The sequence below is a fragment of the Myripristis murdjan genome, chromosome 12 (assembly GCF_902150065.1).
Source record: "Myripristis murdjan chromosome 12, fMyrMur1.1, whole genome shotgun sequence".
Lineage (NCBI taxonomy): Eukaryota > Metazoa > Chordata > Actinopteri > Holocentriformes > Holocentridae > Myripristis > Myripristis murdjan.
Genome location: NC_043991.1, coordinates 29,714,685 through 29,734,992, shown reverse-complemented (window position 1 = coordinate 29,734,992; position 20,308 = coordinate 29,714,685). Strand labels below are relative to the sequence as shown.

At 37.1% G+C, this 20,308-nt stretch overlaps 1 protein-coding gene across 2 annotated transcripts in view; it reads left to right on the top strand.

The window, feature by feature from the left end:
• tln1 (talin 1) overlaps window positions 1-20,308 on the top strand; it is a 116,567-nt gene that overhangs the window by 37,668 nt on the left and 58,591 nt on the right. For both annotated transcript variants that reach the window (XM_030064654.1, XM_030064653.1), the window contains 12 exons: window positions 174-303; window positions 2,255-2,407; window positions 3,137-3,279; window positions 4,020-4,147; window positions 5,430-5,490; window positions 6,122-6,226; window positions 7,130-7,285; window positions 13,645-13,746; window positions 13,821-13,897; window positions 17,189-17,369; window positions 18,705-18,818; window positions 18,930-19,038. In XM_030064654.1, coding sequence (XP_029920514.1) covers window positions 174-303; window positions 2,255-2,407; window positions 3,137-3,279; window positions 4,020-4,147; window positions 5,430-5,490; window positions 6,122-6,226; window positions 7,130-7,285; window positions 13,645-13,746; window positions 13,821-13,897; window positions 17,189-17,369; window positions 18,705-18,818; window positions 18,930-19,038 — 1,459 coding nt within the window. The remainder of the gene's footprint in view (window positions 1-173; window positions 304-2,254; window positions 2,408-3,136; window positions 3,280-4,019; window positions 4,148-5,429; window positions 5,491-6,121; window positions 6,227-7,129; window positions 7,286-13,644; window positions 13,747-13,820; window positions 13,898-17,188; window positions 17,370-18,704; window positions 18,819-18,929; window positions 19,039-20,308) is intronic.

Sequence of the window (20,308 nt, the reverse complement as noted above, 5' to 3'; positions counted from 1 at the left end):
GAGATACTGACTGATAACTCCAAAAATAATGTAAACAGACTGAATATGTGTGTGTGTGTGTATCTATATCTATATCTATCTATCTATCTATGATAGATATAGTATGTTGTATATGGTATATGATTAATTGAAGTTTCATGATTAAATTGGATCATGCCTCCTATGTTCCTCAGGACACTCTGGAGTACAAGAAGAAGCAGAGGCCTTTGAAAATCCGCATGTTGGATGGCACAGTGAAGACTGTCATGGTGGATGACTCCAAAATTGTCAGCGACATGCTCATGACTATCTGTGCCAGAATAGGTGAACTCTATCATCACACACATCTCATTCACCTCAATGACTTTTTTTTCTTTATGGTTGACTGCCAAATCAGCGCAAAGCAGGGATTATAGGGCTTAGCAGACTATATCAACAAAATATGCAGTTAAGTTGACAGAATTACAGCTGTAAAATATCATGTATTATTAATGCTGTAATATAAATGCAGTCTAATTTTATACTGACCTTTTCTTTAGCTGTAGTTTTTAAATAATTGAGTCATTATATGGTGTTAGATAATGGAAGGACCTCCAACTCTGTTTGCCAGCAGTGAGCATACCTACCAAAATTTTGCTTAAAATTAAAAAGTTATTGATCCACCTCTGCTTAGGAGCAGCACTTTCTCAGTGAAAATGAAACCAAGGGAGAAGGTTCCTGAGCATGCATGATGTCTTGTTTACACTGAAACACAGAAACATGTTGCTGTGGCTGTCTGTGAACACAATCAGAGAAAACCACAATGCCTACATTGTTTGAAATGATGAGCTGTGTTTCCCAAAACAACGATATGGCTCTGTGACCTGGTTAAACCATTTTTGTTTGTTTTTTTTTCTGACTTTTGCTGCATGCCTGCTGACGAGTAGGAGAAGATCATTCTTGATTTAAATATTTATTTTGAAAAGCAATAAAAAGTAATCTAATATGAAGTACTAAAAAGTAATGTAAAATGCTTTCATGATCATTTTTTAAAAGCATAATTAGCTTTCTGTAACCAATTACAGTTCAAAACTAACCTTTTACACACTGATGGAATGACAAAAGACAAGGTCTGTAATTGTACACCAAATTGAGTATACGGTTTAAAGAAACCATAGTACATAAATTATCCATAAAGGGCTTACTCAGTTATACAATAATGCTGCCATAAGTGAATTTAATGAAGTCTGTGGTTTAACACGAAATTGGCAATTGATCTTATAAGTCTAATCATGTTCATTCTGCACAAAACTTTGTACATTGGCTTGAGTTGATCTGCAGAAACAAGTGTTGATTTTAAAAGACCATACCAGTGACTTTGCATGTTTAGCCTAATATCTACAAAATCTATGTACTTCACATATCTGCTTGTCTTTTCCTAAAACAAGCAGTCATGTTGTAGAGATCTGACGAATACTCCAACGACATGACAGTGAACTCAGATTTTCTTCACACTGGGGGTGCCCTGGTGGCTCACCGTGTTTAGCATCTACCAATACAATGCACTGTTGGGTTTTGATGACTTGAAATCGAGCAGAGGGAACGTTGTCTCCACCGGAAAATAGTCCCCAGAGAAATGTTTACTTTATGCCAATCATCACTTTGCATCACTTTGTTGTCACCTTTTTAACCGCAGAAGCAGAGAATCATAAGGTGGCTGTTTCAACCAAAATTCAAATTTGAAAATTGAGAGATTTTTATTACATGTAGTGAAATCTTTAGTTCCCTCATATGATTTGCAGAATCATTTGTTGCAATGAAAAATTTGGGTAAACTGTAGTAAAAGGGGCCAAACATCACAAGTCACTGGCATGGTCCTTTAAAATTCATCCTTAGGGGTCCCACAATTGCTGGAAGTTCTTTTTCTCTTGGTCATTTATACTGAATTTCTTAAATTTGGTGTACATGCTATAAGGCAAAATGTCAAATTTGGTGTGCTTGGTGGTTTGGTTTTAAAAATCAACGAGGCTTGACAACTGGAATCACCACTTTATTTTTTTCTTAGTTTGTTTTTCATTGGTGAGATGTTTGTCCCAAATGACAAGTTGCACACTATGGAAATAAGTCGCAAATGGAAGCCAGAATCTTAATGCATGAATGAGGTTATTCCTCTTACTGATATAAATCTTTATAAATGATGTTTTGAATTTTATCTGAGTAAAAGTTATCCTTATTTTTTTCTTGCTAATATTCTATGTGTGAGAAAGCAAATGTTAACTTGATTTTTATTTATCAGGCATCACAAACTATGATGAATACTCACTGGTGCGAGATATTGGCGAGGAGAAGAAGGAGGAGACCACAGGCACTCTGAAGAGAGACAAGACCCTGCTACGAGATGATAAGAAGATGGAGAAGTTAAAGCAGAAACTCCATACAGACGATGAGTGTATAACAAAAATAAGTTCTTTCCATTTGTAACACTAATACAATCTAACCTACCTAGAAGCAGAATCACACACCCGCTGCAGTTTTGGCCTCTGTAGGAGTCCTAGACACTGACAGTGAACTGCTTTCTTGCAGTCACAGTGAAAGGGATTCTTCACCCATAATTCATAATTTTGTTTCAACTCCTCATCATGTGCTGCCTCCAGTCCCTGTTGAAGACAGTTTTACTTGCAAGCCTTCATGGTAAACTTATATACCAAAAACCTAAATTCCAAGAACCCCCTAACATCCAGTTGGTCCATAATTTTACAACAACAAAACACTATTAAAGGTTCTGTTTGAAAAGTTCACACGTCATGCTGTATATTTGAGCAAAAAATGTGTTTGTTTTGGAAGTACTGAGTAAACAACTGGATACTAGAGACTTGGGTAATACAGCATGATGAGTGTGAGCTTTTAAGTAGAGCTTTTGATAGCATTTTGCTTTTAAAAAATAGTAAAATTACAGGCGGAATTTTTTCCCATTGGATCAGAGATTGCAAGAGTTTTTGGAATATAGGTTTAAAATGAACATTTGTGAGTAAAACATTCTTAATCTGGGGATTTCAAGGCAGCACATGGTGAGTATGTCATACCGTCATACCAGAAATTTGCATTATGGTTGAATGGTTATCATTATCCCTTTAATGATGATTGTTTTTGTTGTTTAAATTGTCTTTGTTTCACCCAGTGAACTGGCTGGACCATGGCAGGACGTTGAGGGAACAGGGTGTTGAGGAGACAGAGATGTTACTGCTGAGGAGGAAGTTCTTTTACTCAGACCAGAATGTGGATTCTAGAGACCCTGTCCAGCTGAACCTTCTCTATGTTCAGGTACACAAACCACAAGACTTTTTTTCCTCCTTTTCCCACTAATATAGACTGTGATTAATGCAGTGGAATGCAAGGGATTATAGTTGACAACACAGTTAAAAACAACTATATCAGGGTACAGAAAAAGGGTCCTGGAAATTGTATGAAAATTCTTCTGTCAGCTAGGTATTAAATATTTAAATTTAATTCATTTAAATTTAAATTTGGCGTAACTATGCTGGTATTGCCAGATGGTGGTATTGTTAAATATCTCACATGTGTCTATAGGATATCTCAAAAGGTTTCAGACAGGTTTGCATGAAACTTAGTGGAAAGGTTTGTCATGAGGGATGGAAGCACATTTTATCTTTCCACACTGATGTGGAAAGGGTATGATTAACTTTTGGTGAGTATCCAACATGTGGAAGTGGCATATCTTGACAATGCATAGTGTTGGCGGAAGTATGTGCTCGACTGAGTGATTTTTTTTTCTCTAGTTACATTTTGTGACATCCTGTGTGCAAAGTTGATATTTTAGCCTGAGGGTGTTTGAGTTTACTTTATTGCTGATTCCTGAAAGTACGGCAAATATGCATTTCTGTGCTGCATCCATTACATACAGAATGTCTAAACTTCCAGTTCCCTTGACTTTGCATACCTCCCTTAATCCCTCGGTATTTCTTCTGGATTTTTTTAAGCGACTTTCTGAGGATTGACATTTGATGTCTGTGTGTGGGTTTTTTTTTTGTTTTTTTTCACAGGCCCGCGATGACATTCTGAATGGCTCACACCCAGTCTCCTTTGACAAGGCCTGTGAGTTTGCTGGTTACCAGTGTCAGATCCAGTTTGGCGATCACAATGAGTCCAAACACAAGCCTGGATTCCTTGAGTGAGCATTGAATTTTAAATTCACATCATGATCTCATCTGCTTTATCACAGTGATGACTCAGGATGTAGTCTTTATTGTCATGTAGGAAATTGGTTTTCACATCCTGTACAACATAGAAACATATAGATAACCATACCGCAACATACAGATATACATACAGACAACCTCCACCTCCCTCTGCCCCAACACATACACATGTATCACACAAAGAGATTATCTTGGGTCTGTACTGGATCAGTGAGGAAGTTTTAGTGCTGTTATGGCAGAAGGGACAAAACTTATGCCGAAGTGAACTCTTCTCCATTTCAAAGTCCTTTATCTGCAGATTGACGGCAGGAGTGTGAAATGTGGGTTGAGAGGTTGAGCACGGTCATGGACTACTGCAAGTGCAAGTCGTGTAATTATATTTTAAACTTAGACCTTAGACCTAGAAAATTTTCCATGTGAAGGACCATACTAGGGATTTCTATAAAATGTATTCTATATACTATGCTGCGTTTTCCCAAAGAAAGCAGTCATATTTTACAACTCTGAAATAATTTTTCTCACCTTTTATCCAGGTTTTGGTTTTCATTCATTCCGCTGTGATAATGAAAAGTATGGAGACAAATTTCAGAGATTTAAAATTTTCTTCCAGCCAGTATTCTATCAGTATTATAAAGTCGTCCACATTAGTTTTCCCCAAGAGCAGCAGCTCTGTTGTGTTTTGATGATTTGAAACTGACTGAAGTGAAACAGTCTCTCTGCCAGAAAATAGTTCCCTAGAAATGTTTTCTTTACACAGCCAATTATTCCCTGTGCTTTTTTGAATGTTGAGGAAATTGTTAGCCACAGAAGCAAATCATTATAAGGTGGCTGTTTCAACCAAAATTCAAGTTTTAAAACCAAAGGATTTTGTTAATTTGATGGGAAATCTCTAATAAACCCATATGATTTACAAAATGTTTTTTGCAATGTAAAATGGTGCTAAATTGTCCATTGAAAACGACTTGACTAAAGTGTCTAGTCAACACCTGAGTGATAGTATTCAAAACGAAAGGCACATTGATTCATTCCATAATGAAGGAAAAGATTTTGATTTGGTTTCTGGGTTTTATTACATGTGTCAAAGCTGATATGCAAGTACTGGGGAAAACAGTCCAATTACATGACAAGACATTTCTTCATATAGGAATTCTTTATTTTCAAACCTTGATGTGGTGTTAAATCACAACAAGGAACAGATCTGAAGATAAATTTCACACATTTCACGTTTTCTATTTCCAAATTTTTTCTCCTCAGTTTGAAAGAGTTCCTTCCCAAAGAGTACATCAAACACAAAGGAGAGAAAAAGATCTTCCAGGTGAGAACTGTGTAATATCAGATTGTCAGCTATAATAATGACACATTTTTCAATTCATGTAGCATTTTGCAGAGCTCATAAAAGGTGCTTAGAAAACAACTGCTCAATGAAGATGTTTTTGTAGACACTTTCTTTGGATAATCCCCAACAGATATTCAACAGAATGTCATTCAGTATTAACTATCAACAAGAATTGAGCAGAATCAATAAGCCATAAAATAGATTGACATTCTGTTGTATGTGCTTGACTCCTGCTGTGTTGTTATGAACCCACTAGTGTTCTGGGCGTATTTTGGCCAGAACACTAGCAGCAGCACTGACCTCTTGTCCATGTTTGATGTATCAATTGGTATATCAATTGGTAATTGATATGGTTCAGTATCCACAGTTGACTATCCAAAGACAGCATTGGTCATTTTTCCATTACAAACATTCATAGTGTGACTAGAGAAGGAACTAACAAGTGAATCTGTCACATTACACACGTTCCAAAGTTCAGAGCAAAAAGTTGATTGCATTTGGGTTAGCGTTTGTCTTTGACTGGAGTTGAAACTGTCACAGGGGTATGAATGTCAATGTGTTGCATTTCACTGTGCCTGAAATGTATTTGTTGTTTTTCTTTTTTCTGCAGGCACACAAAAACTACCAAAATATGACGGAGATCGAGGCCAAAGTCAGCTATGTGAAGCTTGCCAGGTCTCTCAAAACCTATGGGGTGTCATTCTTTCTTGTAAAGGTAAAAAGAAAGATGTTGCTGGGCATTTATACTTTGATGGCTTGTAAATGATTGGCTTCATGATACACAAATAATCAAATAAAGTGCTCTGATTTCCATGCAATTGCATGTCTAAACTTCTTGATCCTATTTGTGTATACATTTTAATTAGCAAGCAACTGATTCCAGAGGCAGCTAGATTGGCTGTAAATGTCACTGTATAATATATGCACTTTTTAAAATCTAGACAGTATGTTAGTAAATTCCTAATTTAAATATCATCTTCTTAGCGTCTGGGCCCCTGTCCTCAAGCTCTAGATAGCTTATCAGCCAGCATATCTCATTTGTCATATCTTATCATTATGTATTATATATATATTTTACCTGAATTTTGATTTAAAAAACTGCATGAATAAATGAATCATTATGCAAAAATGAATGCCAAAAAATCAGTTGAAAGAACCCAACATTGATTATCGTTGAATCATCAGACTAAATGTATTTATTTAAAAAAGTAAAATGCTCTTGCTGTAAATGAGGGTCTTTGTCCACTTACAGTGGTGCGGCACACTGTTAGACAGCAGCTGGGCAGCAGACATGCCTGCACAGTCAGGAATTACTTAAAATAAAAGTCAAATCAAGTTCATTCATTTATCAATTTCATTAATTTATAGAGCCCTTAATACAAAGCTTTAAGTACAGCTGCTAAACACTTCAATTTCAGAACGATAATGCTTAGTTTTAATTGGTTGACCGTGGTCTTTGCTCAATGAATCTGGGTCAAACTGATTTATTGGTTTATTTGAAATGAAAGGATGTGATTTCAGTGGTTGGAAATGTACTGAAATTCAGGTTTGACACCTTTCTTGTATTTTATGTACAGTGAGGACATTCTAATGCTTACCATCACTTACCATCCTGCAGGAAAAGATGAAAGGTAAAAACAAACTAGTGCCTCGTCTGCTGGGTATCACCAAGGAAAGTGTGATGAGGGTTGATGAGAAGACGAAGGAGGTGATCCAGGAGTGGAACCTGACCAACATCAAACGCTGGGCTGCCTCACCCAAAAGCTTCACTCTGGTTGGTGTTGCACTTCTGCCCTTTTATAGAGAGACAATTTAGAATTCAAAATGTATGTGGTATGTGTCTTTATTTTCTCAGTCTTAGTTACCTCAATTTGGATTCTTCTGACAGTACAGTAGAGACACAGAAAGCAAGAAACAGCCTTTAACCACTATTGTTTTTGTTCTGTGTATTCTTATTGTTTTGCCACTTTGAGCTAATTTTTCACCAGCTTTGCATATTCAGAGACTCGTGACGCTTGGGAAACAGCTCTTGCAGATGGCCTGATTTACAAAATTTGGTATACATATTCTTTTGATCATACTGAACAGTTCCGCTCGTACAACCCATTACATCCACCGTAATGAATTTTTCACCATATTAGACATTTTTCTAACCTTATTTTTCGTACTTCTCCTGGCTTTGTCTGACTTAACCACCACATTTGTTTGAATTTTGATAATGTAAACTTTTGCAAAATGACTTGTCGATTGAAAATGCTATCATGAATTTTTGTGATACTTGATGAGAATGCTATAATGTAAGGTGGAGCAGCTTGTGTGCACCAGCAGTAAAATGTAGATTCCATAGGGGGCACTGACGTTGACTCTCATATTAGACTGAAAGAGAGCTAGATCTGGATTCTTCTTACTTGCACTGAGAAAAATTATATCCTTGACCAGACAATTCCATTACCTACCCATTTTTCTTTTTTCTTCATCTTTTTTATAATTTGGGGGATTTTGTATTTAATCATGTAGGCACAGTGGAGAGATACTGGAAAGACGGCATAGAGAGAAGGGGATGTCATGTAGTAAAGGGCCCAGGTCGGAATCAAACAGGGCAGCTGCGACAAGTACTAGGCCTTAATAGCGTATGCCTACCTTTGTCAAGATAAATATATGCATTTTCTGTTGAGAGTGAGTGAATATTTTGATCAGTTTTTTTGAAGCTGTAAGATTTGTTCTTTTTTTTTTTTTTTTTTTTAAAGGATATTTTTATTTAGTTTTCAAGTTAAAACAAAGAACACACAAATCAGGGCTGCTCAGACAAAACACCTACACATAACATGTGTAGGTGCTTTTAAAAGTAAAAAAAAAAAAAAAAAACTGAAAAAAAGGTGAATTAAATAAAAAATACAAGTAATAAGCAGTGGACTTATGGATCAAGATTAGCAGCAGCACTCCTGTCTAGGAGTTAGCGTGTTTGCAAGGTTATGTACCTTAAGTATGGGTCCCAAATCTCATAAAAGGTATCTGTGGAGTGTAACATACATGTGAGGAACTCCAAAGGCATGCATTGCATAATTATTTTATGCCAGTTTTTCTTTGTTGGTGGCTTTTCATTAATCCATGAAAATAGGATGTTTTTCCTTGCAGCGTATGTTAATAAATTAAACAGTCGTTTGAGAGACTTATTGAGAAGCCCCCTATGAGAAAGACCCAAAGCAAGGCACAGTGGATCCAGATCAAACTCTACACCAAAAATTGTCCTTAATTGTTGCAGCATATCCAACCAATACCGTTGTATTTTAGGACATGACCATATACAGTGACTATAATCACCCACAACAATTTTACATTTAACATTTGTCTTCTTACTTTATATGTCTCTTCCAAATAGTGATAAATATTGATTTTTCAAATATCAGCCCTGATAATCGTCCGGGACTGATAATTTGTTGATTTCTGGTTCCAAGAACAATATACCAGGAAATATTACTGTATTTATGTCTCACAGCAGCAAATGAGAACAAGTGAGTAGAGATTACTTATCTGACTTGATCAGGAAGGAACATTGTGTCCTTGGCTGTGCATTTCATTAGTTGTCAGCTGTACCTCAGCACTTCCTCTCACTACTCCTTTAACTCAAGCAAACTTGAGTGAGATTGGCCCTTCAGTGGTAGGGAGCATGTCAACAGTGGTTATTATGAACCATTTATGAGACTCATCTGACAACCCTAACTTGTCTCCCATACTGAGAATTACAACACCTAAGCCATGCTGCTAATATTCATCATGACCATTTTCTTGCACTGCAGAAAATGCAATCAAACTGTCAAAATGCTGAATACATGTCTTAAATTTAATATGTAAACCAAAACATCAGGAACTGTCATGAGTTGAGTGGTCAGGTATTACATACTGATATATAACCACAGTAGATAATATGCTTATTTCACTTTTGCTTGCATGCTAGCATGGTAGCTCTGATTTTCCCATATACTTACAGTTAAACAGTTAAACACAATGGAAATACAGCAGAAAAGGCCTCTGCATGTTCTGCATTTTCACATCTGTGTGCATAATTACTAGGTTGGTTTCACAAAACCAAATAATAGATAAATCAAATATTGCAATAACATATCACTGAGAGTGTACAGTAAAAATAAGTTCCCTTAAAACAACAGGATACTTTTGCTTTACCCTGTTGTTTTCACCAGGTCACGTGACATTACAAACCTTATGTTCTGTCTTGCAACATACTAGAGAAGTTTTTTTTGCCTCATCCATTGCTTGCAATACTCTGCAATATGTCCAGGCTTGTCTAGGAGGGATGTCTCCTCTGTTGCTGCACAAACAGTATTTATAATGTCATTTCCACCATATCACATGGTATTTTATTTTTGCACAGCAAATGCTATCAACTTTTGGACCAGCCATTTTACTATTTTGAGACATTTTCATTTCCTTCAAAGTTTGTTACTAAATTCAGACTCAGGCTCATCCTGATCCTTCTCCTACTGTTTAAAATGAATGCTCTCCCCCTTCTGGTCCTTAAAATTCACAATGGCAGAATACCTGAAGCAAGTGAGTACAACGACTGAGGCAAGTGATCACACTGAGCAGAAAATGCCATGTTCTTTGTCAAAAAAAGAACATAAGAATCGTAACACAACATGCCATGGTTGGTTTAGCTTGGCTGTTATCCTGCAGGGACAGAGCTTAACAAGTTTTGTGTTTGGCTTGTCTCTTTTACTGTCATGGATTTCCAGTAACTAACACCATGTTTGAACATAAGGTGGCTCATAAATGTACTTGGTACTACTTGGAGCTCCTCAGGCCAATGTTCAGTGATCGACTTTTTAATCATAAGTTTTTATTCAAATTTTCAGTGTGTGTAGAACAAACACATAAAAAGCACCAACACAAAAAACACATAACTGTCTGATGAGAAATGTATAAATTTGGAGTAAACAAAGGTCATTCAGTATTATGGAAGATATTGTTACAGGAAATGGGATAAAGATGAGGTTGCATCATTTGGTGACTGTCTTTCCCAAATGTAACCACAGCAGGGCACTCCCAAACCATTCAAAGGAATGTGTCTCGGGTTTTTAGATGGCACAGGGTGCATGAAGCATAATTAACCAGTGCCATAGCAGTGAGTTTCTGAGGAATCAGATGAGTTCTGTGTGCCAAATTGTGGTGAATCTGCTGGTGATGAGGGTTGCATGAAGTATACTGAATGTTAATCGATGCACTTTCCCAATCAAAATCTGATTGTAATTCTAGAATATCTTCTCAGTTCAGTTCAGACCTTTATTGTCCCTAGAAGGGAAATTTGACTTGCAGCATGGCTCAGCACTCACAAACCACACAGTCACAATCAGTTAATCAGAGCACAAGTAAGGATAAATACAATCAACACATAAGACACAGTTATAATATAAATCAGAGTTAAAACAACTAATAACAACAAAGGATGGTGAGTGTTTATAAAAAAAGCAGCACATTATATATAAGAAAGGATAAGATAAGAAAGTATTTTTTGCATCTATTGCACTTGGCTATAGGGAGTCTGAACCTCTGTCCTAAGGGCTGCAGCTGAAATTTCTCATTTAGGGGGTAGGTAGGATAATATGCAATCTTCGTTGCCTTCTGCCAGACTTGGTGGGCAAAGATGTCCATAAGTGTAGACTGCTGCTGACCAGTAATCTTGTTGGCCATCTTAATTACTTTGTTCAAGTGGTTCCTGTTTTTTTTTTTTTTTTTTTCTCAGATTGTTTGTTGGCATTTTGCTTGCTCTTTGCAAGTAACAGCAGAGAGAGACAGGAAAAGCGGGGAAGAGAGGTGGAAATAAAGGGCTTTGTCTGGAATCAAACTCTGACTGCTGCAGTAAGGACTTGGCCTTTATAAGTCACGTGTCCTGCCATGTGGTCCCAGATCAAAATATGGATGAGTGGGTAATGATGACTTTCATGTCGGCTGGACGTAAGTTGTAAATAAAAGGACATTGCAAGTAAATGAAAACACTTGGCTTAGGCCATTGATATCATAAAACGCGTTAAGTACTCTAATTCAAAGATGCTATTAGCAGTGGGGAACCTGGAAGTCAGGTCAGAGGGGAGATTTCATCATCTCCCCACTTCAACATTGAGTATCAAGCCCAAGTAACAACAGAACCTGACCTTAATAGAAGGGCAGCTGACCTGAGATTGAAGATCATAACTAAACTGGAATCCTGGAACGTCTGCCACTTGACAAGGCTACGAGACAAATACAGCCTGAAGAGCTACTAAAGAATGAATGTGACACTGACCATCACTGAGACCAACAGGTTGATACATGCCATAGTGTCAGTGATCCTAAAGATGCTTTGCTACAAGATGAACACCCATTACAAAGAGTAGAGCTGCAGCTATCGAATATTTTACTAGTTTTACTACGAGTATTTGACCAAAAATTCAATCGAGTAATCGGATAAAATGCGTTTTTGCCAAGATAAAGAGCAATTATGAATATACACGAGAAAACAAGACATAGACAAGACAATGACATAGCAACATAAATGCAACAACATAGCAAAAGTCACATCGCAAGCAGGGGTACCACATTTCCTGCATTATTTATATAATTGGCCTATGGTATTATAACATTAGAAATGTATTACACTAAAGGACATAGTACAGTAGGTTCGTGGCTGTGCATTTATAAACTAAATGCAAGTGTGTCCATTGTGTGTGTGCACGTGTGTGTGTGCACGTGTGTGTGTGTGTGTGTGTCACGGACATGTCTTGGCATGGAAACTCGCAAACTCGCTCGCTATACATACAGCTATAACTAAACCAATAACTTTAAAATGAAGAGCACAACATCGCATTGGAAATTAATATAACAGCAGTGGCTGTAATCGGATGTCTGTGGCAATGCGACAAATCTATCTCCACGTGTTACATGCCACACGGTTTTTGGAATGAAATAGTTCCTTTTAATATTTTCCATATTCACCCGAATATAAGACGATATTTTTTCCATTGAAGATGCCCTGAAAAAACGCCCTTGTCTAATATTGGGGGTCTAAGCAAATCCACATGTATTGTACTTGCATATGTAAACCAGTAGGTAGGCTCGCCTGATGCTGCAATTACTGGCGAATGGCTGCATTGCGCAGTCAATAATCAACCGTGTCAGAAAGCACCAGGCCCTGACATGATCCAGACCTACTGGCTAAAGAAGCTAACTGCACTCCATGGACGCCTAGCAGCACAAATGAACCAGCTGCTAATGGATGGGACCCACCCAGAGTTGGCTGACCCAAAGTCAGACAGTTCTGATCATGAAGTACTCCCCTATACAGAACCCTGTTCTGTATAGGCCTAAACCCCCTCAGCCAGATTATCACAAAGAGTGGATTTGGATACTGGTTCTGAAGTGGAGCAACCATCAGCCACCTCCTCTACATGTAGTCCAGTAATTTTAGGCCAAAATTGGGGTCAACCTAGGACAAATTGCAAGAGAAGCAAACTCAACTGATTTTGTATCCTCAGTTTGTCCTGAGTGAGGGAAAAAAAGTCCCAAGAAATCCCATTGGTGGAAAGTTTTGAAAATCACCTATTTATGACCACATATTACCAAAAAACAGTGTTTTTAACACACAGGGAAAGGGGTTCAAAATTTTACTTTCAGATATCACTATAAAAATTCACAAAATGATTACACACAAAAAGACAAGAAAAAAAGTCTATTACAAGTTCTTTGAATTATTCTGTTTTCACATGCATATCACACATTATCTGATTTGATATGCGCTAATAAGGAATATAAGGAATAAATGCCAGAAGAGACATTTAAACAGTAAATTAAAAGGTTACTATATATATAGTAACCTTGAATTAAAAGGTTACTATATAACAGTGAATTAAAAGGTTACTATATATATAGTAACCTTTTAATCCACTCCAATCCAACAGTTGAGTTTGCTTCTCTTGCAATTTGTCCTAGGTTTTTTCATAAAATGACTGGACTAATGGATGACATCAAGCTGTATGCCAGGAATGAGCAAGACATAAGCTGATGACTTTGACCAATGGAATAATTTGTCATAAACCTGCTTTCTTCTTCACTCAGTCAGTCTACTGTGTTCTTGGCTGCTAGGACTTTGGAGACTATCAAGACGGATACTACTCAGTGCAAACAACTGAGGGAGAGCAGATAGCCCAGCTGATTGCGGGTTACATTGACATCATCCTAAAGAAGGTAACATTTACACAATATTATACAATACAAAACAATTTATACAATAAATAATGACATCACCACTGTTTCCACAGAAAAAGAGCAAAGACCACTTTGGCCTGGAGGGGGATGAAGAGTCGACCATGCTGGAAGACTCTGTGTCACCCAAGAAGTAGGTGCTCTGCTAACCTGGTGTATGTGTGTGCCATTGATAAGCCATACTGTGTCTGTTAGAAAGGGTCCCATCTGTGGTATGAATTATGATACAATATGTATTTTAGCATCTAATATTTCTTCCTCCTCATCTTCCAGCTTGAAAGAGATGGAGAAGTGATGGTGGAGTGTCCAAAACCATTCTTGAACATTGAATGTCGTATTTGAAAAGTTGAATGCTCTCTTCAAAGCATAGTCTTGCAACTGCAATTTTCAGTCATTGTGTGTCTGCCTTGCAATGCAAAGAACTAACAAGAAACAGTTAGCCAATTCATTGTACCAACCGCTTACCAAAACCCTGGCAAGCACACAAAACACTATATGCATAGAGCAGAAGACAGGTTCAAAATTTTCCCCCAAATTTTTTAGTTTCTGAAATATCATCTAAAGACGTGATTTCCAAACACTTATTTTGTGACAAAGGAAAAAGCCTGTTTCATTAACATTCGCCATCCCGATTTCTTCTCAGCTTCTCCAGGAATTAAAACAACATACTGGTCACTAAGTCACTTCTTTAACTATTACAAGTGTGTATGGCGATGGTCTTGGAATTTTCTGTTTTCCAGGCCTTGAAAAATGTGTTTTTCATACCCGGAGAGATTCTTGAAAATGTTACATATGCCAAAAATTATCGTGTTTGGAGTATTTGGACAGTGATACACTATTCATAATTTTGACCTTGTACACCACCACAATGGATTTGAAGTGGATTAATCAAGATATGATTGAAGTGCAGACTCTCAGCTTTAATTTAAGGGGTTGAACAAAAATATGGCATTAACCATTGAGGAATTACAGCCAGTTTTATACATGGTCAACCCATTTTCAGAGGCTCAAAAGTAATTGGACACTTGACTAAAAAGCAGTTTCATGGCCAGGTGTGGCCTTCTCCCTCATTTTTCCATGACAAATTAAGAAAATAAAAGGTCTCGAGTTCATTCCAAGTTTTGCATTTGCATTTGGTAGCTGTTTATCAGAACCCCCAACATGCGATCCAGAGAAGTGTCTGTGCAGGCGAAGGAGGCCATCATTAGGCTCAAAAAGAAAAAAAAAAAAAAATCAATCAGACAGATAGCAACAACTTTAGGAGAAGCCAAATCAACAGTTTGGTATATCCTGAAAAAGAAGGAAAGCACAGGTAAGCTCAGCAACACCAAAAGGCCTGGAAGACCGCAGAAGACATCTAAAATGGAAGTAAAGAATTCTTTAGCTGGTGAAGAAAAACCCATTCACAACATCTAGGGAAGTCAGAAACACTCCGGAGGAGGTAGATGTATCATTGTCCAAATCTACAGTCAAGAGACGTTTGTGAGAAAATAAATACAGAGGGTATACAGCAAGGTGCAAACCACTGGTGTCACTCAAGAACAGAAAGGCCAAATTAGACTTTGCAAAAAAACATCTAAAAACGCCTGCCTAATTCTGGAACAAGGTTCTTTGGACAGGTGAAACAGAGATTAACTTGTACCAGAATAATGGAGAGAGAAAAATGTGGAGAATGAAAGAAACAACTCATGACTCAAAGCAGAGCACATCATCTGTCCAGCGTGGTGGAGGCAGTGTTGTGGCATGGGCGTGTATGACTGCCAGTGGAACTGGGTCACTAGTGTTTATTGATGATGTGACTGCTGATGGAAGTAGCAGGATGAATTCTGATGTTTATAGGGCTGTAACATCTGCTCAGAATCAGCCAAATGCCACAAAACTGATAGGACAGCGCTTCACAGTGCAGATGGAAATTGACCCAAAACATACCGTGAACGCAACCTAAGAGTTCCTGAAAGCAAAGAAGTGGAATATTCTTCAGTGGTCAAGTCAGTCCCCAGACCTCAACCCAGCTGAGCTGCTTTTCACCTGCTGAAGACCAAACTGGAGGCTGAAAGACCCACAAACAAGCAGGAACTGAAGGCAGCTGCAGTAAAGGCTTGGCAGAGAGTCTCAAGGGAGGAAACTCAGAATTTGGTGATGTCCATGGGTTCCAGACTTCAGGCAGTCATAGACTGCAAAGGATTTTTCTCCAAATACTGAATACAGTCTTTATGATTATAGTTATTTAAGTTATGTATAGTTTGCCCAATTACTTTTGAGCCTCTGACAATGGGGTGACAATGTATAAAACTGGCTGTAATTCTTAAATGGTTAATGCCATATTTTTGTTCAACCCCTTAAATTAAAGCTGAAAATCTGCACTTCAATCATATCTTGATTACTCCATTTCAAATCCACCGTCATGGTGTACAAGGGCAGAATTATAAATATCGTGTCACTTGCCCAAATACCTAACTGTATATGATTTGTTCACAATCAGTTTTCCTCTAGTGAAGTGTTGGCCTCTGGGCCCTGGAATTTGGAATCTGGAATTTGAATTGGAAATTATTTAAATGTGAAATGCTGAAGCCGTAGCTGTTCATAGAATAGAATAGAATAGAATAGAAGATATTTTATTCATCCCACAGGGAAATTCAGTTATCCTGCAGCTCAAAAAACACAAACATATAACATATAATAATAAATAGATAAATATAAAAAAATACATTTTTTCAGAATTTAACTGTTTAACTACTGGTCATTGTAACACCTGAATGTACAGCTGAATTTAATTACAGATCTTTAACACCAGTGTACCATTTGATGAAAAAGTATGGAAGACTTTTTATTTGTAAATTTAAAGGACCTGAAGAGGATTGATCAGGCATGTTATTTAAAATATTAAAGTCTAAATTTGCTAAATGTAGCAGGTTAGCAAGGTTGTGATATTCTTTGGCTGACCCATGTAACTTATCACATTGTTGGAAGAGTGCAATTTGTTGCAGTCAAGTCATTTCAATCAAGTAAAAAGCATCACACTTGATGTAAACAAAGACAGCAATTTTGGCACATCATTACACAATTCATTGAATTATTACATATTTATCAAAAAAGCACAACCTCACATTATGTGATAACAGCCACATTATGCAATAAGTTATTACAAGAGCAGAACATATTATTAGCGTATGCATTAAGGGTTTTATTACAAAATGTGGATGTTATCATAAAATGAAAATAGATAATAAAAACGAAAACATTATTACATTTTGGAGAATTATTACAAAATATTACATTACTACATCATGCGTTGTTAAAGGTCTAATAATCCAGAAACGTCCTGAACACAACAATGTGTAATCCAGAAAGATGGTGACAGACGGTGGTCATCTAAAATGTTTTAAATAATCAATCTGTTTCTCTGTGATGCTCATCCTCTCAGGTCCACAGTGCTGCAGCAGCAGTTCAACAAGGTAGGTAAGCCGGAGACAGGTTCAGTTGCCCTGCCGGCTATCATGCGCTCAGGAGCTGGAGGTCCAGAAAGTTTCCAGATGGGCTCCATGCCGCAGGCCAAACAGCACATCACCAGTGGACAGATGCACAGAGGACACATGCCTCCACTGGTAAGAAAACAAGTGTGCAATTATTAACTCTCATGTAGCTCTGGGCAGACATTCATACTGCATGTGAACATGCATGTATGCACACGCACACACACCACTGTTGTTCTTATTCAGTGTCTTACAGCGAGTTAAAAGGATGAGTCAGTATCGCACACAAGGTTGTTTAGTTGATAATCTAGGGAGCTAGGCTGAGTCCTGTATCGGAGTGTTGCGGGGAGTTTCATTCTGTGTCACACTCCTCCATGTTTGTTTGTTATTTGAGTTGATGTGTAGTAAGGGGGCATTCAACACAACTTGGAGGCTCTGAATAAATGACGCAAAATAGTTCCATGAAGCAGCTTGTGTGACAATAGTGATAGAAACGATAGAGAAAATCTCTATTGTTAGACATTTTCTCTTATGCTGCAATATATATTGTCAATTTGCACCGCCCTAATTGGTAGATATGCCTCATAGCATTATATGAGCTCCTCCATGTGGCCAATAAATTTGCTGTAAATATGAAGACAGTTTTAAACGAATAAGAAAGAAGTACTGTTGGGATTTGACAACCAATAAGAATCCCCTTTTTTCCACAAAAAGCAGAACCTGCTGACATTATGAACACTATCATTTGCATGCAGCTTCAAAATGCCTGACGGTATTGCATTTGTGATGATTTCCACACCGATATTTAATATAGCTTCTATATAAATCTCTGTAAAAGCATACATATCCATTATCTTTAAGTAGCTCATTCATCAGTAATACATTAGTTTATACCCAATTATCAAAATACAAGCTTTCATTAATGATGTCTTTATTCCAAATCAAGCCTTGCATTTGGAAAAATATGCTTATTAATAATCACCCAGGATAAACATGCATGCTTATTAAAGTTAAGTTTTTGTACATTAAAATTACTGTCAAAGAAAAATTCAGTATCATCCATTCATTCATTGAAGTCGAATAATTCCTTATCAATATATTTAACCACTGAACCTGGAACATCTAGCACTATTTGAGCCGTTAGATCTCAGTTGGATCTTGTTTTTTACCTCTATGAATAGAAAACCCCAGAGTTGTGCTAAAATTTGACTGTTCTTGATACATGGTTTGAATTGCTCTTTGATAATTATTGCCAAATCCCAGAAAAATCCAGAATATCAGAATTAATTTATAGTTGACACTATCAAGTTAATAATAATGTATAAATAAGATATAATCATTTTCATCAATTCTGTATAAATACTAGGATGTAATAGGATGTAAAATGAGCTTGAGAGTTACTGTGCATGTGTTTTAAGGGGACACAGTTGCTCTTGATAATGCCGGTGCTTCTACTGTATTTGTCAGACATCAGCTCAGCAAGCTCTGACCGGGACCATCAACTCCAGTATGCAGGCTGTCCAGGCTGCTCAGGCCTCTTTGGATGAGTTTGACACCCTGCCACCTCTTGGGACAGATGCTGTGAGATCTAGCTTTCTTCCTTCAAAGTGATTGAGTTTTGTACTAAGTAACCAGCCCCTCCTGAATCTCAGTTTTGTAACCAGAGAAAAATCTATTCTTGTTTTGTCCAAGGCCTCCCAAGCCTGGCGCAAAAACAAGATGGATGAATCCAAACATGAGATCCACTCCCAGGTTGATGCCATCACAGCAGGCACCGCTTCCATGGTCAACCTCACTGCAGGTAGACACACACACACACACATAGGAATTTTTATACAGTGAGAAATTCAGAAAAAGTCACCAATAAATGTTTGTGATTATCAACTTTGTTAGAATCAGTAAATTGTAGCAAAAATTTTATTTTTCTTGTTTACGTTGTTTATTATTTAAGTTATGATTCCTGTTGTCTAGTACCTTCAGCAGTGTATTAGTAGACATCAAATAGTGATAGCTATTTGATGTCAAGACTATCTCCAAAGTTCCAGCTTACTCACCAAAGATTGAGACATAAGCCAGGGGCCCGTTGCAAGTTTTAACATAAGCTCTCATAGATGCTTTTTAGTAACCATTTTAAACATTGTTAAGGCTTGACTAGTTAAAACATTCTCTAAGTTTTAGTAGTGTAACCAAATTTAGTTTCCAGTTAGTTTAAAACTAGTACACTAGTGAATTTCGTTGCATTTCATGCAATGACAATAAAAGTCTATCTATCTATCTAGTAATTACTAAGAACTTAGTATGGACTCGGTAACAGATTCTCCAACAGATTCTGGATTGTGGGAAGGCTGCATCAGTGCATTCTTTCTCAAAACCTGATGACAGAAATTTTAAAATCATGCAATTCAGACACTACTTCTACTACTTCTACATCCATTAGACCTCCTAAAGCAACTTTGACCCTGATGCCCTGAGAAAGTGATGATACCTGACACTGTGGACAAAAAAAAACAAAAAAAAAAACAGGGCAACTACTTTGCTGCCTAAAGACAATAATGGGCATCATACTCCAAAAAAAAAAAAAAAAAAGTGTTACATCGGATGTATGTCAGTTCATTTATTGAAAACAGTTTGTAGCTGGTCATTGGTCATGGACCTGATGGTGAGAAAACACCCCAATTTGTGTTCTTTGCCTTGAAAAGTTGTCATGTAGTAACACTGGATTCCCTAGAAAGTTAAATGACATGCAGTGTCCAATAAATAATTGGTATATGGTTATATAGAATTAACCCTATTTTATTTATTTTTATTTACCTTTTTTTTTTTTTTTAATATATATTTTTTTCACTTCACAAAATAATTGGGGGATCTTGGGAAAGATAGTACCTGTAAATGTGGGTCCTAGCATGAAAATGTTTGCAAATATAAACATTTATCTGTATCTTAAGGTCAGCTACCTATAAGCTGATTGTCATGTATACCCACTTAGATTATCAGTAGACTGGTCATACACAACAATGGTTAAAGTTAGGTCAAGGTGACCCTACAAGAAGACTAATGACACGAGTTTTCTG